General features: G+C 45.6%; 1 protein-coding gene across 1 annotated transcript in view; it reads right to left on the bottom strand.

Moving 5' to 3' along the window:
* Window positions 1-26,429, bottom strand: part of SCARF1 (scavenger receptor class F member 1) — an 85,075-nt gene that overhangs the window by 31,914 nt on the left and 26,732 nt on the right. The window contains exons 5-6 of the mRNA XM_069761342.1: window positions 9,848-10,066; window positions 2,521-2,649 (exon numbers count right to left, since the gene is read on the bottom strand). Coding sequence (XP_069617443.1) covers window positions 2,521-2,649; window positions 9,848-10,066 — 348 coding nt within the window. The remainder of the gene's footprint in view (window positions 1-2,520; window positions 2,650-9,847; window positions 10,067-26,429) is intronic.

Here is a 26,429-nt window from a genome sequence, read left to right on the forward strand (position 1 = left end):
AAACAGTACAGGGGAATTGGGGGCATGTATGAGGAAACAGTATGGGGGAATGAGGGCATGTATGAGGAAACAGTATGGGGGAATGGGGGGCATGTATGAGGAAACAGTATGGGGGAATTGGGGGCATGTTTGAGGAAACAGTATGGGGGAATTGGGGCATGTATGAGAAAACAGTATGAGGGAATGGGGGGCATGTATTAGAAAACAATATGGGAGAATGAGAGCACAGTATGAAGAGCGATGTGAAAAATGTATGTGGACAGAGTACGGGAAGTGAGGGTGATGGGATGTGTGCAGACACAGTATGGGGAGTTAGGTGAGCAGGCAGTATAGAAAGTGAGGGGGTAAATATATGAGGAGACAGTATGGTGAACAGGAGGAATGTGAGAGGAGACAGTATAAGGAGGGAGGGGAATAGTTGTGAATTCTGTGGCCAAGCTCCCTCCTGTGGTCGTGAGTGGTACTGCGGCTGGTTCTGTCTATAAGCTTCCTTTGGTGGATGAGAGTGGTACTGTGGCTTCTGAGTTTCCTTCCTCAGGTGATGAGGTTAAGTCGTTAGGTGCTGCTCTATTTAACTCCACCTGGTGCTTTGATCCTGGCCTCCAGTCAATGTTCTAGTATTGGTCTTGCTTCCTCCTGGATCGTTCCTGTGGCCTGTCTATCCTGCATAAGCTAAGTTCTGCTTATGTTATTTTTGTTTGCTATATTTTCTGTCCAGCTTGCTATATTGGTTTTTCTTGCTTGCTGGAAGCTCTGAGACGCAGAGGGAGCACCTCCGTACCGTTAGTCGGTGCGGAGGGTCTTTTTGCCCCTCTGCGTGGTTGTTTGTAGGTTTTTGTGTTGACCGCGAAGCTATCTTTCCTATCCTCGGTCTATTCAGTAAGTCGGCCCTCACTTTGCTAAATCTATTTAATCTCTGTGTTTGTATTTCATCTTTACTCACAGTCATTATATGTGGGGGGCTGCCTTTTCCTTTGGGGAATTTCTCTGAGGCAAGATAGGCTTATTTTTCTATCTTCAGGGCTAGTTAGTTTCTCAGGCTGTGCCGAGTTGCATAGGGAGCGTTAGGCGCAATCCACGGCTACCTCTAGTGTGGTGTGATAGGATTAGGGATTGCGATCAGCAGAGTTTCCACGTCTCAGAGCTCGTCATATGTTTTTGGTAAATGTCAGGTCACTTTGTATGCTCTGAACTTCAAGGTCCATTGTGGTTCTGAATAGTGGGGGTGTAGCATGGAGGGACAGTGTGAGGGCACAGCCAGGAGGGGACAGTATACCAGGAAGGGGGAGTTTGATGATAGAGTACAGTATAAATACTGGGCCCTATAGGGGGAACACAGTATGAGAGGACAATGTGAAGAAGGGACCGGTATGGAAAGGAGAGGTCAGTGTGAAGAGCATGAACCATAAGAGGGACAGTGTGGGGGTCATATTTTGTGCAGACAATACAGTGAGGGGCAATTTTTTATTCAGGAGCATTTTAATGACACTTGTATCTTTAAGGGCGTCATGTGGAGATTTTCTGCAAAAGAACGGAGAAGACGGCTCTGCAGAGACGGCTGTGGATGAGAAAACTCATCATGGGGTCTGGACAAGATGAAGAAAAGAAGGAGATCGGCTCCAGAGACAACGTCATCTATAAGGTACCTGGATGTAAATGTTATGTGTGATGCTAACTAATTCTCATGTTTTTATTTATGTTAGGAGCTTTAAACGGAATGTCCAGGTTTGTAATGAATCTGCAATTATTCTTTGTGACTGCAGATTTCTGAATTCTCACAGTGCGCCCTGCACACTGTCAGGATTCTATCATGCTGGCGATTTAGATACATGTGGTCACATGCTGACTAGACATGTGTGGCCTCACTCAATGAACTGAGCGAGGCCGGGCACGTCTAGTTGTAATGTGTTCAGAAGTATACAAATCGCATGCTTGTGCTGACATGACTGTCCACAGGCAAGGGAGAATCCTAAAAGTGTGCAGTGCATGCGTTGTGAGAATTCAGAAGCCTGCGATGTCAGGATTCAGCTCTGCAGGTTCCAGTAGTCGTCACATGGACACGTCACTCATATGCGACTTTCATACTTGTGGTCCTGTGACAACGAGCTTCTCTTCTGCTTCTCTCAGTTTTTCACTGATCATTGAGTGCATTGGGGAGAGGAGCTCGTCGGTACATGACTAAGTGTGAAAATCGCATACGTCCTGGGGGGGGGGGGAGGCTCCAAATTTAATTCTTGCCCCGGGTGCCAGAAACCCTAGATACGCCTCTGGGGACGGGCCTCGCATTAGTAAGTTGCAACACATAGTCCACGGATGGCTGTTCAAAATATGTTTTCTTTGAAATGCTGTATAGTTTCACCTTAAAACATACACAGTGCTAATGATGCAGCCAGGCTCTGGTTCATGCTACTTGTGTGGTTTGAGCAGCATAAATCAGATGACAGGTTTACGATGGTGATGAGCATAATGGGTTAATGGATGCCATAGTTCTTCTCTTGCATACACCTATGAATGTTATACCTGTGTTTCCAGTATCCAATGTCACAAACACATTCTCCTGTCACAGAGTCACAGTTCCCATGGATGCAGGGTGGGCACAAGTGTTTGCATCGGTTTCCATAATTTCCAGCTGGACATAAAAATTCACACCTTTGGCGATAAGAAAAACAGTTACAACCCATATCAGTCTGAGCAAACCAAGTAAATTGCAAGAAAACTTCAGGTCATCAGTAATGTTATATCATCAATAATACTTTGTTAAAAAGCAAACAAACCAGGAAGTTCCTGCTCACTGTGTGGGCTTGCTTAGCTGGAGCACACTTTTACTTTCACTTTGCAAGCTGACAGACATGATGCTAAGATCCTAAGCTATAAGAAATATCAGTTGTAAGCTGTGTTATCTTTGTTCCTGAATAAATATATATTCACTGTTGAACTGCTGGACAGTACTGAGATTAATCCGCTGCCACCAGGTTATGGGCCTAGAAAGGGACCCAGAGAACAGCCCAAAGGAGAGAGAAAAACCATGTGCTAAGAGGAAGAAGAAGCAAATATGGCAGTTCACAGTGCCGAATGTGACTAACCAGAACTACCAATCCTGGAAATTTAAGGTAAAGATGCTGCCGATAAGAGAAGGTCTCTAGACCTGACCCACTACTAAAAGACTGGGTAGCGAAGGATCAAAAAGCACAAAACACTAGTTACCTCAGTAGAGATGATGATCAGATTGTGCATGTATGTGAATGTGAAACTGCAAAAGAAATGTGGGAACAGCTACAGAAAGTACATGAAAGGATAAATCTCAGCAATAAGATCTATTTAATGAGAAAGCTATATCAGTCTAAGCTAAATACGGGCCAAGATATGCAGGATTACATAAGGAATACTCTAGATATTGTGCGGGACATTGGGGAAGATCTAAAGGATTTCCATGTTGATGCACTACTACTACGCGTTCTACCAGAAAACTATTGCACACTTATAACTGCACTAGATGCGTGCCCAGATTATGAGCTTACATTGGACTATGTCCGAGAAAAACGTGTAGATGAGTATAAGCGAAAGACAGAAAGTGTAAGCAGCAGTGGAGTATCTAAAGCCGAATCCGCTTTAAAAACCTAAGATCTACCCAAAAATAAAAGGGATTTGAAGGAAACAAGTGAGTGTTTTGCCTTCAAGAAATCCGTTCAACTAAAGGCTGACTACAAAGCCTGGAAAGCTAAAATGAATCAGCTGAAAAAGCAAAATAATCATCAAAGGGTTAAAAGTACTACTACGGAAGAATATGATACTTCAAGTACTGAAACTGTGTTTACTGTAAGGCTAAGTTCACACTTGCGTTGTGCAGTCCGTTCAACACATCCGTTAAATGGACTGCACTAGCGCAAGTGCCGACGTTTGCACAGTGCTATCGCAGATAGAGCATCTGCTAGCTCCATCTGCGCTAGCAGTGACGGACCCGGAAACGCTGCAGCCCGCGTCTCGGGTCCGTCACTCAATGATGGCACATCGCTAGCGCACGCCCATTGTGGGCGTGTGCTAGCGATGCATCCGCCATTGAAAGTAATGGCGGCGTTAACGGACTATGTTACACCGCGTTATTCCGCGGTGTAACTTGGTCCGTTAAATGGGTGACACGCAGTGTGAACCCAGCCTTAATGAAAGAACATCAAAGCATGCAAGGTATATAGTCTCTGGGGCAGCTAGTCATATGTCTAATGGCAGAAGCTTCTCTAACCTTGACCAAAGTAAGTCAGAGAATGGGATTTTGGCTAATAATCAGTAGGTCACACACTAGTAGAAGGAAAAATCAAAGATGAGTTGTACCACCTAAACTGCAAGTAAAGTGTATACACTACTAAACACAAACAGCTCAAAAGTTGTATCCATGTATCGCACAGGTGTCTTGCACATAGAGACCCAGAAGCAGTAAGAAAGATAGTTAAAAAACAACTTGCTGATGGTATAGTCCATCTATGAAGTCAGGCAATGAAACGTACTAGCTGTCTTAAATGGAAAATGGAAAAAAAAATCCTTTCCTAAGAATAGTATTACAAAATCAGAACCGCTTGTGGATAGAATACACACAGATGTTTGTGGTCCAATGAGTACTCAAACTCCTGGAAAGAAGAGATATTTTCTCACATTTATAGATGATATTCAAGATATAAGTTATCTATCTGCTTCACAGCATAGATGAAGTTCCAGAGAAACCTAAAATATATCTTTAAGAAGTATATAACAAATTTTGGAAAATACCAAAAATTCTGCTTGCAGATAATGAAACGGAATAAAGAACTAATGAGACACAAAGCGTTTTAAGGTAAAAAGGAATCGTGTTTTTGGCCATTTTACCATACAACACTGAACAAATTAGTGTAGCGAAAATAAGGAACCAGACATTTTGTGGAAGTGGAAGAACAATGCAATTTTACGCAGATTTTTTAGCAACATATTGGGGTGAAGCCATCATGAAAACTTGCTATCTTCAATACAAATAACCAGGTAAAGCTACTGAGAAAACTCCATTTGAGCAATGAAACAGCAAGAAGCCTGAATTATAACACTAAGGATATTCGTAAGTTAAGTACTGTATTTGTACATATTGCCAAAGAAAAACATGCCAAGCAGAAATCTCATGCAAAATATGGTATCCTGGTGGGCTACAGTGAAACCCAGAAAGGATATAGAATATTACACCCAGAAATGAACAATAAGCAGAGATGTAATGATTAATGAGAACTTCGTGTCGCTCAAGTTTAATGACATCATATCAAAAGTTCAGCTGAAACAGCAACAATCTCAGTAACAATTTCAAAACAACATGGAAAAGGATGTAGAATTTTGGTTAGGTTCTTCAGCCGCTGAAGAAGCATTACAAAAATCAGGTGATCCTGAAGTCAGGAGATCTTCAAGATCAAACAAGGGTATACCAGCTAAACGTCTATCCTAAATGTCAAAACACTACCTGAGTCAGAGCTGCAGCCATGGGATAAGATGCAACAACTGGATTAATGCTGCTCATGAGGAAATGATGTCCCTTCATCAACTTCAAACTTGGAAACTCAACAAACTACCGCAAGGCAATCAAAAGTAAATGGGATTTTAAGACCAAGTATGACTGAAGGCAAGGTTCACAGATTTAAAGCAAGATTAGTCACAAAAGGATATTCTTATAAATGTGGTAATAATTGTGACGTCACATTTTCTTCAGTTGCTAAGCAGACCACATTAAAGGGAACCTGTCAGCAGGATTGTGCACAGTAACCTAGAGACACTGTAAGGTTGGTGCCATTATTCTGATTAAAATGATATCTTGTTTGATGAAGTACATCTTGTGATTGTTGTTTAATCTTTCTTTTCAGTTTTGAGTTAATGATATGCTCGTGCTGTTGTGCGGGGCTGGGGGGTCTTTATTTGGTGCTTTGCTTTGGTATTCATAACGAAAACTGCTGATAGGTCACTGATCCCTCACTGACTTGCCCCCTAGTTTACATAATGAATATTATATAAACATGCTAAAAAAAACTTCTGCAGGCAGGCAACAGTCGTGGCACCTTTGCTGCAGCATAATCGCATTTGTAAAGCGTATATCATTATTATGGTTGAGGTTATACTGATATTTAAAAAAACTCCATTTGAAAATGGCACCCACCGCACCTGCGCAGTAGCAGCTGTTGGTGTATATAGAGGTGATCCGATAGCTGCTACTGCGCATGCGTCGGCGGGTGCCGTCTTGCTAGAGAAAAAAATGCCCTTTTCCAAGATGACGCCACCAGCGCCTGCGCAATAGCAGCTATTGGCGATCACCAATAGCTGCTGTACAAAAGATTTTTGTTAGACATACATTTAGACATCAAAACAGGATGATGTGATTATGGTTCATCAAGAGGAAACAGAAATTGCAAAGATGACTAAAATTCTGAATCAGCAGTTTGAGACTAAAGACCTTGGAAATGTAATATATTTTCTAGGAATCCAGGACCAAAGAGAAGAGGAAGGAAGTTTTCTTCCAAACCAAAGTGCAAAAATCAACAAAATTCTGATTCAGTTTGTAATGTCAGAAGCCGAAGGTGTATCAACTGCAACCTACTTAAAGGGAATCTGTCACCCCCCGGGTCGTATATAACCTATAAATATGGGCATACAGGTAATAGAAATGTTACACTAGTACTACCTCTATGCCTCATATTAATAATAGTCTTGTTGCTAAGAAATGTTATAATCTTTCTTTATGTTAATGATTTCTTCCAAGCTCCAGAGCTTGCGGTGCCTGAAAGAAATCCCTGCCTCCTGTCTTCATTGAAATACCTACCCCTTCCCAGCAGTGTCAGTTACGGCCCTGGAATCCTGCGCCTGAGCCTTGCACTCCCTCAGAAATACATACCTCATCCTCCTTTCTGTGGGCACTGTACACAGGGATCCTCTGCGCTGGCATTGGCGACTCCCATTGCAGTGACCTCTGGTGTGCACGCCGATAAGGTGCTCTCTCCTCCCTGCATAGTTATCGCCATGTACACATGGTTCCAAGTGATGACTGTGCAGGGAGGAAGTGGGGAGAGCAAATTACAATGAAGATAGGAGGCAGGGATTTCTTCCAGGCACCGCACGCCCCAGAGCCTGGAAGAAATCATTAACATAAAGAAAGAATATATAACATTTCTTAGCAACGAGACCATTAATATGAGACATACAGGTAGGAATAGCTTGACATTTCTGATACCTGTATGCCCATATTAATAGGTAATATACATCCCAGGGGTTGACAGATTCCCTTTAAAGTTGTTACCTACAAAGAAAAATTCAGACAGGTAGTGGGGGCACTTCTATGCATAGCAACTCTGACTCGACCAGATATCTCAGCAACAATTGGAAATCTCTGCAGATATGTGGAAAAAATGGGCCAAAAAGACTGGAGTGCCGTTAAGAGTGTTCTTCAATATTTGAAAGAGACTCAAGACATAAATTTAACGATATCTGCAGCAGAACATTTAAAACTCACAGGCTATGTGGATGCAGACTGGGCTGGTGACTTAATGTATCGTAAATCGACAAGTGGCTATTTGTTCAAGCTTTGAGAGAGTTCAATTTCTTGGTCTAGCAGAAAACAGGTGTCTGTAGTCTTGTCATCTATAGAAGCAGAGTATGTGTCGGCAGCCCATATAAGTCAAGAGGTCATTTGGTTAAACCAATTGGTAGGCAATCTTGGTAAGCCATCAACTCAACCGATGGTGATTTATGAAGACAACCAAGGATGCATTAAACTTGCATGCAGTGAGAAGATCAATGTGAGAACCAAACACATTGACATTAAACATCGTCACCTGCGTGATGCGATACAACGTGGTGTTATTGAGTTTGTTTATTGCAGGACTGGCCAGATGATAGCTGATGTTATGATAAAGCCACTTCCAATGTCATGGAGCTACCGCGACAGAGAGGTTCCAGAGAACCGCAGCGCTCTGGGCCTCGTTCACACACAGTGAACAGAAGCTTTTCACCTGTATTCTGACCTAGCTGCTTTGTGTCAGCAGTGCAGGAGTTAACCTTATTGCTAAGTTGCTGAGAGCTGGGTCTCTCAGCTGAAGTGGATTTTGTAATCTGATCCTCTATATAGACCCAGTCCTGACTTCAGCTAGTGTCAGTGATCAGTTCTATTGCCTGGCTTGGAGGTTGATGGAGTGTAGTGTTGGTGTTGGAGGTTTATTTACAGAGATTGGTGTCTGCAGTTTTGGTTGCATGTTAAACCTGTTTTCCTTCCTAAGTTTATTCCTTTTCTTCCCTTCTCTGTATTTCCTCTGTGGTTGTGTGAGCATTTGGTGAGTTTGAAACTTTTAGTTACCTTGTCTGTATACCCTGTTATTTGTTGTATTATTACACTGGTGCAGTCCACCTCCTTTGGGGTTAGAGGGGACCCCTGATAGGGCCTGCACAGGAGACAGGGATACGCTGGCAGCTCAGGCCTCCTAACCATCATAGGTACCCCCGAGATAAGGGAAAGCCAGGGCCCCATTAAGTGGTAGGGACAGGTGCGGGTCCCAGTACGCCGTCCTGCCCCTTTATCGCCATTTACGGCGTGACATCCAAGAGCTAAATTTGAAGAATTCAGAACCACTATGAGACTAAGTAGTTGTTGAGTGAGGGTGTTGGAATAATGTTTATTATTACATATATTCAAATCAACTACTATTTGCTACTGTTTAATAGAGAGAGAATTTCTGTCTTCAGCAATACTGTTATATTACCAATTATGCATTGTTAAATAAAAAAAAACCAAAAAAAAACAGGAAGTTCCTGTATTCACTGTGTGTGTAGCTGGAGCACACTTTTACTTTCACTTTGCAAGTTGACAGACAACATGCTAAGATCCTAAGCTATAAGAAATACCAGTTGTGAGCTGCTATCTTTGTTCCTGAATAAATATATATTCACTGTTGAATGTCTGGATAATACAGAGATTAATCCGCTGCCAACAGATTTATTGGCTTTACAGATGAACAAATTGCATTAATCACATTTTGGTATAATTGTGTTAAAACTGTGCAATAGTACAAGTGACGTAGGGTACATTTACAGTCCATGACTATTATGGACAACAGATAGAAATGTTGGTTTCACTATAATTGTGCAATCTAAACAGCCTGCCCATCACCTGACAAACAAGCAAAATGCTCATTTGTCAGGTGAAATGATTCTTCTGGTTTACTCAAAAGATGGTCGTTCTTGGCAGTGCAACATTCTATGTACACAGAACCTGCACTGCCAAGAGTAATGTCAGCCTATAGGCATAAACTGTCTATTACAATTCATTCAGTGCCATCTGAAGCTGGGTGGGCCAATTTAAAAATTTATTAAATGACTGCCAACCTGCAAATCTGATAGTCTAACGCTGCGCATCACTAAGTATAAATGTGCCTTTAACAGTTTTTCTTTGTAGAATGGGACAGAATCAGCAGAAAGAAGAGAATTAAATGAAAGCCATTTTGTACTGTGGATGGCTTAGATAAGGCAAGAGAGTGGCACTGCACCCTATGTATATGGATATGGCTCTGTGTGACAGCCCCCGTTACTCTCATTGTGCGGAGGGGATGTGTACCCCATCAATTCTTGAAGACTGTAATAATCTTTAGCATATTTATGCCAATTGACTCCCATTCAGTGCAGCTGTCGTAGATCATAAAGCACCCACATGACTCACTTTGACAAAATGAAAATGATTATAAACTTGCTGAAATTCCATTTTGTTCCCATTCTTTTGAGCCCACTTCTTGGTTGCTTTAATATAAGTACAAAATGAATGCACAATTAAGTATTGTGAATAATAATAAAATAAATAATAATCAAGTACCTTGATCCCATCTTGCCAGGATCACAGTTTAGACATGTTCCACTCTCTCGACTGCATGCTTCTTCCCCAAGACACTTTGGACATTTCTGTGTACAGTTCTCTCCATAATATCCCGCTGAACAAAGCAAATCACAACGCGTTCCCATCCAGCCAGACTCACAGGACCCACAGGAGCCATCAAAAGGGGAGCACGAGTGACCCGCTTTGCATCTTCCACAGCTAGTAAATTCAGCACAATAAAAATGAAATATTATTCATGATACTGGGAAAACATTTATTAACAAAGTGTCAATGTCTGACCACTGAATGAAGCAGCTCTATCTGTATTTGTCGGAGTTATAAGCACCAGAATTATCATTTTAATCTAAATGACCCTTGTCCTTTGACCCTTTTTTCAATATTTAGCAGAGAGGGAATTCCTTCAGTGGTAATCAACACTAAAAAAAGCTTCTGTGCCTATAAATACGTTACTGTTTTTTAACAATGAATTTTATTGGTTTAAGCCCCCATACACATTAGGGTAAAGTCAGTTAAATCCAACAATATTGGCAGGATCAACCTACTGGCTAATGTACAACCCTAAATCCAAAAAGATGGGACTCTATTTAAAATGTAAAGAAAACAGGAAAGTAATGATTTAAACATCTTTTATAACCATATTTTATTCATAACATAACGTAGGACACAGATCAGAAGGTGAATGCTACTAATTTTTCAATTTCACATGAAAAAATTAACTTATTTAGAAATTGATGGCAGCAACACATCTTGGAAAAAATTGGGACAGGGCCATGTCTATCATTCTGTACCATCCCCTATTCTTTTTATAAAAGTCTATAGACGTCTGAGAAGTCCGGAAACCAATTGCTTGAGTTTTGGGAGAGGAATTTTGTCCCATTCTTGTCTGATTTAGGATTCTGGCTGCTCAACAGTCCTGGATCTACTTTACCATATTTTTAATTTCATGATGAGCCTGTCAAGCTGCTGCAGTGCAGCATAGCACAACCTCCACCAGAGGGAGCTTGAGAGGGAAGTGAGACTGCATACACAGAGAAACACCACAAAAGCAGCAGCACAGGCGCCAAGTGGCGAGAGAGTGGTCAGACAAGCCGAGTCAAAAAACAGAAGCAGAAGTACCTAAAGTAGCAGCAATACACATGTCAGTAACAAGCCAGGGGTTTCAGCAACGGTCAGAAGCGGATAAGACAAAGACAGAAGGCAGAAGTGAGTCCGAATACGAGCCAAGTCAAAAACCAGAGAATCAAACCAACAAACAGGGAAAAGGGCTGAGAGAGGGAGTAAACAGACAAGTCAGGGATCACAGCAGGACAAATCAAGGGCTACCAGAGTCAGGTACATACGCTGAAGACAGAACTATAGTTGACACCTCCTGCAGGATGCATCGAAGCTAAGTAGCAAACCTGAGCCCAGAATGAGACAGAGCAAAGTTAACCCTTGACATGATCTGCAGGAAAAAGGGCAGACAGGATTAAACCCTGGAACGGATCATGACAGAGCCAAATGTTTTCTATTGGTGAAAGGTTTGGACTGTACTTGGCCGCCAGGTCATCAGCTGAACTCTTCTTCTGTGGTGCGATACTGTTGTGATGGATGCAGTATGTGGTTTAGAATTGTTTTACTGAAAGTTCTTCCCAGGGGCGGATTATCAGAGGGTCAATATGGGCGGTAGCCCAGGGCCCAGTGGTCTGGGGGGGCCCTGGGCTACCGCACTGTTGACCCTCTGATCATCTGTTATTCGAATGCCGCTGCCGGCGGCCGCCGCCGGCATTTATGTGCCCGCCCCCGGCCCCCTGCCGTAGCCGGTGGGCAGAGAGAGGGGGCCCGCATCGGGCCCCTTCTCATCTGCTCACCGGGCCCCTTCCGGCGCTGCCTGCGGCGGTTTCCTATTGACGTGCGGGCACGAGCCCGCACGTCAATAGTTAACACCAGCCGCCAGCCAATTGGAGGCTGGCGGCTGATGTCGGCCGCAGGCGCACACGTCGCCGGCGTCTGACATCATTGTCAGTCGCCGGCGAGTGTGCTCTGTTGGAGGGAGCTCACCGCGGCGCTGGAGCGAGGACAGGTGAGGAGACTTTGTTTTTTTTTTTTTTGTTTTTTTTTTACAACGGTGGACTGGACACACTGAGGGCAATGCTGGAGGACACTGGGGCAGATGGCTGGAGGACACTGGGGCAGATGGCTGGAGGACACTGGGGCAGATGGCTGGAGGACACTGGGGCAATGCTGGAGGACACTGGGGCAATGCTGGAGGACACTGGGGCAGATGGCTGGAGGACACTGGGGCAATGCTGGAGGACACTGGGGCAATGCTGGAGGACACTGGGGCAGATTGCTGGGTGACACTGGGACAATGCTGGAGGACACTGGGGCAATGCTGGAGGACACTGGGGCAGATGGCTGGAGGACACTGGGGCAGATGGCTGGAGGACACTGGGGCAGATGGCTGGAGGACACTGGGGCAGATGGCAGGAGGACACTGGGGCAATGCTGGAGGACACTGGGGCAGATGGCAGGAGGACACTGGGGCAATGCTGGAGGACACTGGGGCAATGCTGGAGGACACTGGGGCAGATGGCTGGAGGACACTGGGGCAATGCTGGAGGACACTGGGGCAGATGGCTGGAGGACACTGGGGCAATGCTGGAGGACACTGGGGCAGATGGCTGGAGGACACTGGGGCAGATGGCTGGAAGACACTGGGGCAGATTGCTGGAGGACAGTCACTGGGGCAATGCTGGAGGACACTGGGGCAATGCTGGAGGACACTGGGGCAATGCTGGAGGACACTGGGGCAATGCTGGAGGACACTGGGGCAATGCTGGAGGACACTGGGGCAGATGGCTGGAGGACACTGGGGCAATGCTGGAGGACACTGGGGCAGATGGCTGGAGGACACTGGGGCAGATGGCTGGAAGACACTGGGGCAGATTGCTGGAGGACAGTCACTGGGGCAATGCTGGAGGACACTGGGGCAATGCTGGAGGACACTGGGGCAATGCTGGAGGACACTGGGGCAATGCTGGAGGACACTGGGGCAATGCTGGAGGACACTGGGGCAGATGGCTGGAGGACACTGGGGCAATGCTGGAGGACACTGGGGCAATGCTGGAGGACACTGGGGCAATGCTGGAGGACACTGGGGCAATGCTGGAGGACACTGGGGCAGATGGCTGGAGGACACTGGGGCAGATGGCTGGAGGACACTGGGGCAATGCTGGAGGACACTGGGGCAGATGGCAGGAGGACACTGGGGCAATGCTGGAGGACACTGGTGCAATGCTGGAGGACACTGGGGCAGATGGCTGGAGGACACTGGGGCAATGCTGGAGGACACTGGGGCAGATGGCTGGAGGACACTGGGGCAATGCTGGAGGACACTGGGGCAGATGGCAGGAGGACACTGGGGCAATGCTGGAGGACACTGGGGCAGATGGCTGGAGGACACTGGGGCAATGCTGGAGGACACTGGGGCAGATGGCTGGAGGACACTGGGGCAATGCTGGAGGACACTGGGGCAGATGGCTGGAGGACACTGGGGCAGATGGCTGGAAGACACTGGGGCAGATTGCTGGAGGACAGTCACTGGGGCAATGCTGGAGGACACTGGGGCAATGCTGGAGGACACTGGGGCAATGCTGGAGGACACTGGGGCAATGCTGGAGGACACTGGGGCAATGCTGGAGGACACTGGGGCAGATGGCTGGAGGACACTGGGGCAATGCTGGAGGACACTGGGGCAGATGGCTGGAGGACACTGGGGCAGATGGCTGGAAGACACTGGGGCAGATTGCTGGAGGACAGTCACTGGGGCAATGCTGGAGGACACTGGGGCAATGCTGGAGGACACTGGGGCAATGCTGGAGGACACTGGGGCAATGCTGGAGGACACTGGGGCAATGCTGGAGGACACTGGGGCAGATGGCTGGAGGACACTGGGGCAATGCTGGAGGACACTGGGGCAATGCTGGAGGACACTGGGGCAATGCTGGAGGACACTGGGGCAGATGGCTGGAGGACACTGGGGCAGATGGCTGGAGGACACTGGGGCAATGCTGGAGGACACTGGGGCAGATGGCTGGAGGACACTGGGGCAGATGGCTGGAGGACACTGGGGCAGATGGCTGGAGGACACTGGGGCAATGCTGGAGGACACTGGGGCAGATGGCTGGAGGACACTGGGGCAGATGGCTGGAAGACACTGGGGCAGATTGCTGGAGGACAGTCACTGGGGCAATGCTGGAGGACACTGGGGCAATGCTGGAGGACACTGGGGCAGATGGCTGGAGGACACTGGGGCAATGCTGGAGGACACTGGGGCAATGCTGGAGGACACTGGGGCAATGCTGGAGGACACTGGGGCAGATGGCTGGAGGACACTGGGGCAGATGGCTGGAAGACACTGGGGCAGATTGTTGGAGGACACTGGGGCAATGCTGGAAGACACTGGGGCAATGCTGGAGGACACGGGCAGATGGCTGGAGGACACTGGGGCAGATGGCTGGAGGACACTGGGGCAATGCTGGAGGACACTGGGGCAATGCTGGAGGACACTGGGGCAGATGGCTGGAGGACACTGGGGCAGATGGCTGAAGGACACTGGGGCAGATGGCTGGAGGACACTGGGGCAGATGGCTGGAGGACACTGGGGCAGATGGCTGGAAGACACTGGGGCAGATTGCTGGATGACACTGGGGCAGATTGCTGGAGGACACTGGGGCAATGCTGGAGGACACTGGGGCAGATTGCTGGAGCTGGAGGACACTGGGGCAATGCTGGAGACACTGGGGGAAATGCTGGACTTACTGGGGCAGATTTCTGGACACACTGGTGGTAATATTCTGGACACACTGTCTGGGGGCAATGCTGGACGCACTGGGGCAGATTGCTGGACACACTGTCTGGGGGCAATGCTGGACACACTGGGGGCAATATGCTGGAGACACTGGGGCAGATTGCTGGACACTGGGGCAATATGCTGGACATACTGGGGCAGATTGCTGGACACAATGGGGGCAGGACTGGAGGCATGGGCAGAATGTAGACACGGGGCATGATTGGAGACACGGGGCAGAATTAAAGACATGTGGCAGGATGGATACGATGGAGGCTGGTGGGGCAGGATGTGGAGATCATATGGGGTAGAATGGATACTCATGAGGGCAGGATGCGAGAGCATATGGCTGGAGCCAGGAATGAGACACACGGGGCCAGGGTGGGGAATATTATTACCATAGGGGATAATTAAGGGATATTGTTACTGCAGTGATGTATTTATTTTATTTTTTGAGTATACTGTTTTAAATGGGGGGCGGTCCTGTTACTGTGCAGAGTGACACTATATCGCCTTTTTTTCTTCATGTGGTGTAATGTAGAAGTTGTGAAAAATTAAGTAATGTGTTCTGCAAGCGGAGCTCGAGATAACTGTGTTATTTCCTGCAGAAACGAGTCCTGGCTGGAAGAAATGATGGCGGTCTGTGCTGGCTGAAAGATGAAGGACTTCACCTAGAGACGTCACTGGTGAGTCAGTGTTACCTATACACTGACACTATACACTGTATACTATATACAGTGGTCCTGTGTACAATGTCACCAGTGATCACTGTATTACCTATACACAGACACTGCATACGAAGTACAGATCTCCTGTGAATACTGGCACTTATGGTGATAGTATTGTGTTGTTGTTTTTTACTGATCAGTATTGTAGTATTCAGTCACTATGTGGTGGTAATATGTGGTCTGGTCATGGCGCGGTGGTATTTGATCCTTGTATGTAATATTATTCGATCACTGTGGTTGTAATTTGTGGTCTGGTCATGGTGCGGTGGTATTTGTTCCTTGTATGTGATATTATTGGTCAAAATATACCTAAATTGTATTGCAGATTCTAACAAATATTTAATAGGTTACAGTAGAGTAGGGCCCGGCCGTTTTTCTGGAATAATCTGGTTCGGGTATATCATGACCCCCGTCACATGACCCCCGTCACATGACCCCCGTCACATGACCCCCGTCACATGACCCCCGTCACATGACCGGGGGGGGCCCACAGTGTCTGAACAGCCCGGGGCCCTGGCTACCCTTAATCCACCCCTGGTTCTTCCCTGAAATAAACGTTGGCTGGATGGGAGCATTTGTTTTCTGAAACTTCTATATAATGCTATGCATTGATGATGCCTTTCAAGCTGTGTAAGCTGGCCATGCAATAGGCACTAATTAAACTGCATGCCATTTGCCTCAGTCCATTTTAAGTGAGCTTTGGCCCAGAGAAAATGACAGCAATTCCGGATTGTGTTGTTATATGGCTTTTTCTTTGTATGATAGAGCTTGAGCTTGCATTTGTGGATTGCATGACGAACTGTGTTTTCTAGAAGTATTCCTAAGTCATTGCACTGATTTTCATGACCGAATCATGCCTGTTTTTAATGCAGTACACCCTGAAGACCCGTAGATCATGAGCAGCTTTGACCCCTTCGTGCAGATGTATTTCTGCAGAATCTCTGAATCTTTGATGCTATCATGTATTGCACATGGTGGGATATTCAAAATCTTTGAAATTTTATGTTGAGGAACACTTTTTCTGAAATTGTTTCTCTGACCATATTTGCTTCTGAGAGACTCTGCCTCGTAAAATGGTCTTTTTATACACAATCATGTGATTAGCGGTTAGTTGACCCTCCAGCTGTTTTTCATTAGTACTATTTACTTCTCCAGCCATTTCTTGACCCAGTCCCAACTTTTTCTTGAGATATGTTACTGCCATCAATTTCTAAATGAGTTAATTGTTTCAAATGACATGGGAAAATGTCCAAAATTCACCTTCTGATCTGTGTTCTATGTTCTGCGGTCAATAGAATAAAGCTACAACAGATTTCTACATAAGTGCATTCTCGTTTTCTTCACATTTTACACAATGTTCTAACTTTTTTAAAATTGGGGTTGTATATGGATTCTCCCGACTCTCTCCCAACATCACGGTGAGAGCAAGAAGAGTCTAACCTACTAAATTTCAGTGGCTAATCCTTTTGTTTTCTCTTAACCCCTCTGTGACCTTAGACGTACAATCCCGTCGAGGTGCCCTGGGCTTATCTGACCCTGGATGGGATAGTACGTCCAGCGCGATCGGCGGCGCTCACGGGGGGAGCGCCGCCGATCGCGGCCGGGTGTCAGCTGCCTATCGCAGCTGACATCCGGCACTATATGTCACGGACCGCCCCCGGCACATTAACCCCTGGCACACCGCGATCAAAGATGATCGCGATGTGCCGGCGGTGCAGGGAAGCACCGCGCAGGGAGGGGGCTCCCTGTGGGCTTCCCTGAGCCCCCCGCAGCAACGCGATGTGATCGCGTTGCTGCGGGGGTCTTACCTCCCTCCCTGCCTGCCCGAGCCCCGGATCCAAGATGGCCGCGGATCCGGGTCCTGCAGGGAGGGAGGTGGCTTCACAGAGCCTGCTCAGAGCAGGCACTGTGAAGCAGCCTGCACTCCTATCAGATCGGTGATCTGACAGAGTGCTGTGCAAACTGTCAGATCACCGATCTGTGATGTCCCCCCCGGGACAAAGTAAAAAAGTTAAAAAAAAAATTTCTAAATGTGTAAAAAAAAATAAAAAAAAATATTCCAAAATAATGAAAAAAAAAATATATATTATTCCCATAAATACATTTCTTCATCTAAATAAAAAAAAAACCCAATAAAAGAACACATATTTAGTATCGCCGCGTCCGTAACAACCCGACCTATAAAACTGTTCCACTAGTTAACCCCTTCAGTAAACACCGTAAGAAAAAAAAAAAAACGAGGCAAAAAACAACACTTTATTATCATACTGCCGAACAAAAAGTGGAATAGCACGCGATCAAAAAGACAGATATACAGTTAGGGCCAGAAATATTTGGACAGTGACACAATTTTCGCGATTTGGGCTCTGCATGCCACCACATTGGATTTGAAATGAAACCTCTACAACAGAATTCAAGTGCAGATTGTAACGTTTAATTTGAAGGGTTGAACAAAAATATCTGATAGAAAATGTAGGAATTGTACACATTTCTTTACAAACACTCCACATTTTAGGAGGTCAAAAGTAATTGGACAAATAAACATAACCCAAACAAAATATTTTTATTTTCAATATTTTGTTGCAAATCCTTTGGAGGCAATCACTGCCTTAAGTCTGGAACCCATGGACATCACCAAACGCTGGGTTTCCTCCTTCTTAATGCTTTGCCAGGCCTTTACAGCCGCAGCCTTCAGGTCTTGCTTGTTTGTGGGTCTTTCCGTCTTAAGTCTGGATTTGAGCAAGTGAAATGCATGCTCAATTGGGTTTAGATCTGGAGATTGACTTGGCCATTGCAGAATGTTCCACTTTTTGGCACTCATGAACTCCTGGGTAGCTTTGGCTGTATGCTTGGGGTCATTGTCCATCTGTACTATGAAGCGCCGTCCAATCAACTTTGCAGCATTTGGCTGAATCTGGGCTGAAAGTATATCCCGGTACACTTCAGAATTCATCTGGCTACTCTTGTCTGCTCTTATGTCATCAATAAACACAAGTGACCCAGTGCCATTGAAAGCCATGCATGCCCATGCCATCACGTTGCCTCCACCATGTTTTACAGAGGATGTGGTGTGCCTTGGATCATGTGCCGTTCCCTTTCTTCTCCAAACTTTTTTCTTCCCATCATTCTGGTACAGGTTGATCTTTGTCTCATCTGTCCATAGAATACTTTTCCAGAACTGAGCTGGAGTCTTCTCTTTACTGTTGACTTAGAGACAGATACACCTACTTCACTGAGAGTGTTCTGGACTTCAGTTGATGTTGTGAACGGGTTCTTCTTCACCAAATTAAGTATGCGGCGATCATCCACCACTGTTGTCATCTGTGGACGCCCAGGCCTTTTTGAGTTCCCAAGCTCACCAGTCAATTCCTTTTTTCTCAGAATGTACCCAACTGTTGATTTTGCTACTCCAAGCATGTCTGCTATCTCTCTGATGGATTTTTTCTTTTTTTTCAGCCTCAGGATGTTCTGCTTCACCTCAATTGAGAGTTCCTTTGACCGCATGTTGTCTGCTCACAGCAACAGCTTCCAAATGCAAAACCACACACCTGGAATCCACCCCTGACCTTTTAACTACTTCATTGATTACAGGTTAATGAGGGAGACGCCTTCAGAGTTAATTGCAGCCCTTAGAGTCCATTGTCCAATTACTTTTGGTCCCTTGAAAAAGAGGACGCTATGCATTACAGAGCTATGATTCCTAAACCCTTTCTCCGATTTGGATGTGGAAACTATCATATTGCAGCTGGGAGTGTGCACTTTCAGCCCATATTATATATATAACTGTATTTCTGAACATGTTTTTGTAAACAGCTAAAATAATAAAACTTGTGTCACTGTCCAAATATTTCTGGCCCTAACTGTAAATAACCATGGTACCGCTGAAAACGTCATCTTGTCCCACAAAAAAACGAGCCGCCATACAGCATCATCAGCAAAAAAATAAAAAAGTTATAGTCCTGAGAATAAAGCGATGCAAAAATAATTATTTTTTCTGTAAAATAGTTTTTATCGTATAAAAGCGCCAAAACATAAGAAAATGATATAAATGAGGTATCGCTGTAATCGTACTGACCCGAAGAATAAAACTGCTTTATCAATTTTACCAACCGCGGAACGGTATAAACGCCTCCCCCAAAATAAATTCATGAATAGCTGGTTTTTGGTCATTCTTCCTCACAAAAATCGGAATAAAAAGCGATCAAAAAATGTCACGTGCCCGAAAATGTTTTCAATAAAAACGTCAAATCGTCCCGCAAAAAACAAGACCTCACATGACTCTGTGGACCAAAATATGGAAAAATTATAGCTCTCAAAATGTGGTATTGCAAAAAATATTTTTTGCAATAAAAAGCGTCTTTCAGTGTGTGACGTGTTGTGAATTCTGTGGCTGAATTCACTCCTGTGGTCACAAGTGGTACTGCAGCTTCTGAGCTTCCTCCCTCAGGTGTTCTGGTGAGCTCGTTAACTGCTTCATTACTTAACTCCGCCTGATGCTGCTATCCTTGCTCCTTGTCAATGTTTCAGTGTTGGATCTGAGCTTCTCCTGATTGTTCCTGTGACCTGCTGCTCTGTATAGCTAAGTGCCTTTTGCTTTTTTGTTGCTTTTTTTTCTGTCCAGCTTGTCTTTTGTTTTGCTGGAAGCTCTGAGACGCAAAGGGTGTACCGCCGTGCTGTTAGTTCGGCACGGTGGTTTTTTTTTTGCCCCCTTTGCGTGGTTTTGCTTTAGGGTTTTTTGTAGACTGCAAAGTTCGCTTTACTGTCCTCGCTCTGTCCTAGAATATCGGGCCCCACTTTGCTGAATCTATTTCATCCCTACGTTTTGTCTTTTCATCTTACTCACAGCCATTATATGTGGGGGGCTGCCTTTTCCTTTGGGGAATTTCTCTGGGGCAAGTCAGGCCTATTTTTCTATCTTCAGGCTAGCTAGTTTCTTAGGCTGTGCCGAGTTGCCTAGGTAGTTGTTAGGTGCAATCCACAGCCGCTTTTAGTTGTGTTTAGGATAGGATCAGGTGTGCAGTCTACAGAGTTTCCACGTCTCAGAGCTCGTTCTTGTATTTTTGGGTATTTGTCAGATCACTGTGTGCGCTCTGATCGCTAAGCACACTGTGTTTCTGGATTGCCTTCATAACACCTGTCATTAGCAAACATAACAGTACAAGGAGCCAAACTAATGATTCTCAATAGAGGGAAAGAAAAAGTTCTGACATCATTTTTTTTTTTTTTTCTGCTCTGTGTTCACTTTTTTTTTTCCCCTAGACATTTGGGTGATTCTGGACACAGGTGTGGACATGGATATTCAGGGTCTGTGCTCTTCAATGGATAATCTCGTTATAAATGTACAAAAAATTCAAGATACTATTGATCAGAAATCTATGTTAGAACCAAGAATTCCTATTCCTGATTTGTTTTTTGGAGATAGAACTAAGTTTCTAAGTTTCAAAAATAATTGTAAGCTATTTCTGGCCTTGAAACCTCATTCTTCTGGTAATCCTATTCAACAGGTTTTGATTATTATTTCTTTTTTGCGCGGCGACCCTCAAGACTGGGCATTTTCTCTTGCGCCAGGAGACCCTGCATTGAGTAGTGTCGATGCGTTTTTCCTGGCGCTCGGATTGCTGTACGATGAGCCTAATTCAGTGGATCAGGCTGAGAAAAATTTGCTGGCTTTGTGTCAGGGTCAGGATGATATAGAAGTATATTGTCAGAAATTTAGGAAATGGTCAGTACTCACTCAGTGGAATGAATCTGCGCTGGCAGCTTTGTTCAGAAAGGGTCTCTCTGAGGCTCTTAAGGATGTCATGGTGGGATTTCCTATGCCTGCTGGTTTGAATGAGTCTTTGTCTTTGGCCATTCAGATCGGTCGACGCTTGCGCGAGCGTAAATCTGTGCACCATTTGGCGGTACTGCCTGAGGTTAAACCTGAGCCTATGCAGTGCGATAGGACTATGACTAGAGTTGAACGGCAGGAATACAGACGTCTGAATGGTCTGTGTTTCTACTGTGGTGATTCCACTCATGCTATTTCTGATTGTCCTAAGCGCACTAAGCGGTCCGCTAGGTCTGCCGTCATTGGTACTGTACAGTCCAAATTCCTTCTGTCCATTACCTTGATATGCTCTTTGTCGTCGTTTTCTGTCATGGCGTTTGTGGATTCGGGCGCTGCCCTGAATCTGATGGATTTGGATTATGCTAAACGTTGTGGGTTTTTCTTGGAGCCTTTGTGGTGTCCTATTCCATTGAGAGGAATTGATGCTACACCTTTGGCCAAGAATAAACCTCAATACTGGGCCCAGCTGACCATGTGCATGGCTCCTGCACATCAGGAAGTTATTCGCTTTCTGGTGTTGCATAATCTGCATGATGTGGTCGTGTTGGGGTTGCCATGGCTACAAACCCATAATCCAGTATTGGATTGGAATTCCATGTCGGTATCCAGCTGGGGTTGTCAGGGGGTACATGGTGATGTTCCATTTTTGTCGATTTCGTCATCCACCCCTTCTGAGGTCCCAGAGTTCTTGTCTGATTATCAGGATGTATTTGAAGAGCCCAAGTCCGATGCTCTACCTCCGCATAGGGATTGTGATTGTGCTATCAATTTGATTCCTGGTAGTAAATTCCCTAAAGGTCGATTATTTAATTTATCCGTGCCCGAACACGCCGCTATGCGCAGTTATGTGAAGGAATCCCTGGAGAAGGGACATATTCGCCCATCGTCATCACCACTGGGAGCAGGGTTCTTCTTTGTAGCCAAGAAGGATGGTTCGCTGAGACCGTGTATTGATTACCGCCTTCTTAATAAGATCACTGTTAAATTTCAGTATCCCTTGCCATTGTTATCTGACTTGTTTGCTCGGATTAAGGGGGCTAGTTGGTTCACTAAGATAGATCTTCGTGGTGCGTATAATCTGGTGAGAATCAGGCAAGGAGATGAATGGAAAACTGCATTCAATACGCCCGAGGGTCATTTTGAGTATCTAGTGATGCCGTTCGGACTTGCCAATGCTCCATCTGTGTTTCAGTCTTTTATGCATGACATCTTCTGTGAGTATCTGGATAAATTCCTGATTGTTTACTTGGATGACATTTTGATCTTCTCAGATGATTGGGAGTCTCATGTGAAGCAGGTTAGAATGGTTTTTCAGGTCCTGCGTGCTAACTCTTTGTTTGTGAAGGGATCAAAGTGTCTCTTCGGTGTGCAGAAAGTTTCATTTTTAGGGTTCATCTTTACCCCTTCTACTATCGAGATGGATCCAGTTAAGGTCCAAGCCATCCAGGATTGGATTCAGCCGACATCTCTGAAAAGTCTGCAAAAGTTCCTGGGCTTTGCTAATTTTTATCGTCGCTTCATCTGTAATTTTTCTAGCATTGCCAAACCATTGACCAATTTGACCAAGAAGGGTGCTGATTTGGTTAATTGGTCTTCTGCTGCTGTGGAAGCTTTTCAGGAGTTGAAGCGTCGTTTTTGTTCTGCCCCTGTGTTGTGTCAGCCAGATGTTTCTCTTCCGTTCCAGGTCGAGGTTGATGCTTCTGAGATTGGAGCAGGGGCGGTTTTGTCACAGAGAGGTTCTGATTGCTCAGTGATGAAACCATGTGCTTTCTTTTCCAGGAAGTTTTCGCCCGCTGAGCGTAATTATAATGTGGGCAATCGAGAGTTGCTGGCCATGAAGTGGGCATTCGAGGAGTGGCGTCATTGGCTTGAAGGAGCTAAGCATCGCGTGGTGGTATTGACTGATCATAAGAACTTGACTTATCTCGAGTCTGCCAAGCGCTTGAATCCTAGACAGGCCCGTTGGTCGTTATTTTTTGCCCGCTTCGACTTTGTGATTTCGTACCTTCCGGGCTCTAAAAATGTGAAGGTGGATGCTCTGTCTAGGAGTTTTGTGCCCGACTCTCCGGGTTTATCTGAGCCAGCGGGTATCCTCAAGGAAGGAGTCATTGTGTCTGCCATCTCCCCTGATTTGCGGCGGGTGCTGCAAAAATTTCAGGCGAATAAACCTGATCGTTGTCCAGCAGAGAAACTGTTCGTCCCTGATAGGTGGACTAATAAACTTATCTCTGAACTTCATTGTTCGGTGTTGGCTGGTCATCCTGGAATCTTTGGTACCAGAGAGTTAGTGGCTAGATCCTTCTGGTGGCCATCTCTGTCACGGGATGTACGTACTTTTGTGCAGTCCTGTGGGATTTGTGCTAGGGCTAAGCCCTGCTGTTCTCGTGCCAGTGGGTTGCTTTTGCCCTTGCCGGTCCCAAAGAGGCCTTGGACACATATTTCGATGGATTTCATTTCTGACCTTCCCGTTTCTCAAAAGATGTCAGTCATTTGGGTGGTCTGTGATCGCTTTTCTAAAATGGTCCATCTGGTGCCCTTGGCTAAATTGCCTTCCTCCTCTGATTTGGTACCTTTGTTCTTTCAGCATGTGGTTCGGTTGCATGGCATTCCTGAGAATATTGTTTCTGACAGAGGTTCCCAGTTTGTTTCAAGGTTTTGGCGAGCCTTTTGTGGTAGGATGGGCATTGACCTATCCTTTTCCTCGGCTTTCCATCCTCAGACTAATGGCCAGACCGAACGAACCAATCAGACCTTGGAAACATATCTGAGATGTTTTGTTTCTGCAGACCAAGATGATTGGGTGTCCTTTTTGCCGTTGGCTGAGTTCGCCCTTAATAATCGGGCCAGCTCGGCTACCTTGGTTTCTCCATTTTTTTGCAATTCTGGGTTCCATCCTCGTTTCTCTTCAGGACAGGTTGAGTCTTCGGACTGTCCTGGTGTGGATTCTGTGGTGGATAGGTTGCAGCAGATCTGGACTCAGGTAGTGGACAATTTGATCTTGTCCCAGGAGAAAGCTCAACTTTTCGCTAATCGCAGACGCCGTGTGGGTCCCCGACTTCGTGTTGGGGATCTGGTTTGGTTATCTTCTCGTCATATTCCTATGAAGGTTTCCTCTCCTAAATTTAAACCTCGTTTTATTGGTCCGTATAGGATTTCTGAGGTTCTCAATCCTGTGTCTTTTCGTTTGACCCTCCCAGACTCCTTTTCCATACATAATGTATTCCATAGGTCGTTGTTGCGGAGATACGTGGCACCTATTGTTCCATCGGTTGAGCCTCCTGCCCCGGTTTTGGTGGAGGGGGAATTGGAGTATATTGTGGAGAAGATTTTGGATTCTCGTGTTTCTAGACGGAAACTCCAGTATCTGGTTAAATGGAAGGGTTATGCTCAGGAAGATAATTCCTGGGTTTTTGCCTCTGATGTTCATGCTTCCGATCTTGTTCGTGCCTTTCATGCGGCTCATCCTGGTCGGCCTGGGGGCTCTGGTGAGGGTTCAGTGACCCCTCCTCAAGGGGGGGGTACTGTTGTGAATTCTGTGGCTGAATTCACTCCTGTGGTCACAAGTGGTACTGCAGCTTCTGAGCTTCCTCCCTCAGGTGTTCTGGTGAGCTCGTTAACTGCTTCATTACTTAACTCCGCCTGATGCTGCTATCCTTGCTCCTTGTCAATGTTTCAGTGTTGGATCTGAGCTTCTCCTGATTGTTCCTGTGACCTGCTGCTCTGTATAGCTAAGTGCCTTTTGCTTTTTTGTTGCTTTTTTTTCTGTCCAGCTTGTCTTTTGTTTTGCTGGAAGCTCTGAGACGCAAAGGGTGTACCGCCGTGCCGTTAGTTCGGCACGGTGGTTTTTTTTTGCCCCCTTTGCGTGGTTTTGCTTTAGGGTTTTTTGTAGACTGCAAAGTTCGCTTTACTGTCCTCGCTCTGTCCTAGAATATCGGGCCCCACTTTGCTGAATCTATTTCATCCCTACGTTTTGTCTTTTCATCTTACTCACAGCCATTATATGTGGGGGGCTGCCTTTTCCTTTGGGGAATTTCTCTGGGGCAAGTCAGGCCTATTTTTCTATCTTCAGGCTAGCTAGTTTCTTAGGCTGTGCCGAGTTGCCTAGGTAGTTGTTAGGCGCAATCCACAGCCGCTTTTAGTTGTGTTTAGGATAGGATCAGGTGTGCAGTCTACAGAGTTTCCACGTCTCAGAGCTCGTTCTTGTATTTTTGGGTATTTGTCAGATCACTGTGTGCGCTCTGATCGCTAAGCACACTGTGTTTCTGGATTGCCTTCATAACACCTGTCATTAGCAAACATAACAGTGACGGCTGCCAATCATAAAAATCCGCTAAAAAAAAAGTAAATCAAACCCCCCTTCATCACCCCCTTAGTTAGGGAAAAATAAAAAAAAATGTATTTATTTCCATTTTCCCATTAGGGTTAGGGTTAGGGCTAGGGTTAGGGCTAGGGTTAGGGCTAGGGCTAGAGTTAGGGCTAGGATTAAGGCTAGGGTTAGGGTTAGGGCTAGGGTTAGGGCTAGGGTTAGGGCTAGGATTAGGGCTAGGGCTAGGGTTAGGGCTAGGGCTAGGGTTAGGGTTGGGGCTACAGTTAGGGTTGGAGTTAAAGTTAGGGTTAGGGTTTAGATTACATTTACAGTTGGGAATAGGGTTGGGATTAGGGTTAGGGGTGTGTCAGGGTTAGAGGTGTGGTTAGGGTTACCGTTGGAATTAGGGTTAGGGGTGTGTTTAGATTAGGGTTTCAGTTATAATTGGGGGGTTTCCACTGTTTCGGCACATCAGGGGCTCTCCAAACACGACATGGCGTCCGATCTCAATTCCAGCCAATTCTGCGTTGAAAAAGTAAAACAGTGCTCCTTCCCTTCCGAGCTCTCCCGTGTGCCCAAACAGGAGTTTACCCCAACATATGGGGTATCAGCGTACTCAGGACAAATAGTACAACAACTTTTGTGGTCCAATTTCTCCTGTTACCCTTGGGAAAATACAAAACTGGGGGCTAAAAAATAATTTTTGTGGGAAAACAAAAAGATTTTTTATTTTCACGGCTCTGCGTTATAAACTGTAGTGAAACACTTGGGGGTTCAAAGTTCTCACAACACATCTAGATAAGTTCATTGAGGGGTCTAGTTTCCAATATGGGGTCACTTGTGGGGGGTTTCTACTGTTTAGGTAC

The sequence above is a fragment of the Ranitomeya imitator genome, chromosome 3 (genome assembly GCF_032444005.1).
Source record: "Ranitomeya imitator isolate aRanImi1 chromosome 3, aRanImi1.pri, whole genome shotgun sequence".
NCBI lineage: Eukaryota > Metazoa > Chordata > Amphibia > Anura > Dendrobatidae > Ranitomeya > Ranitomeya imitator.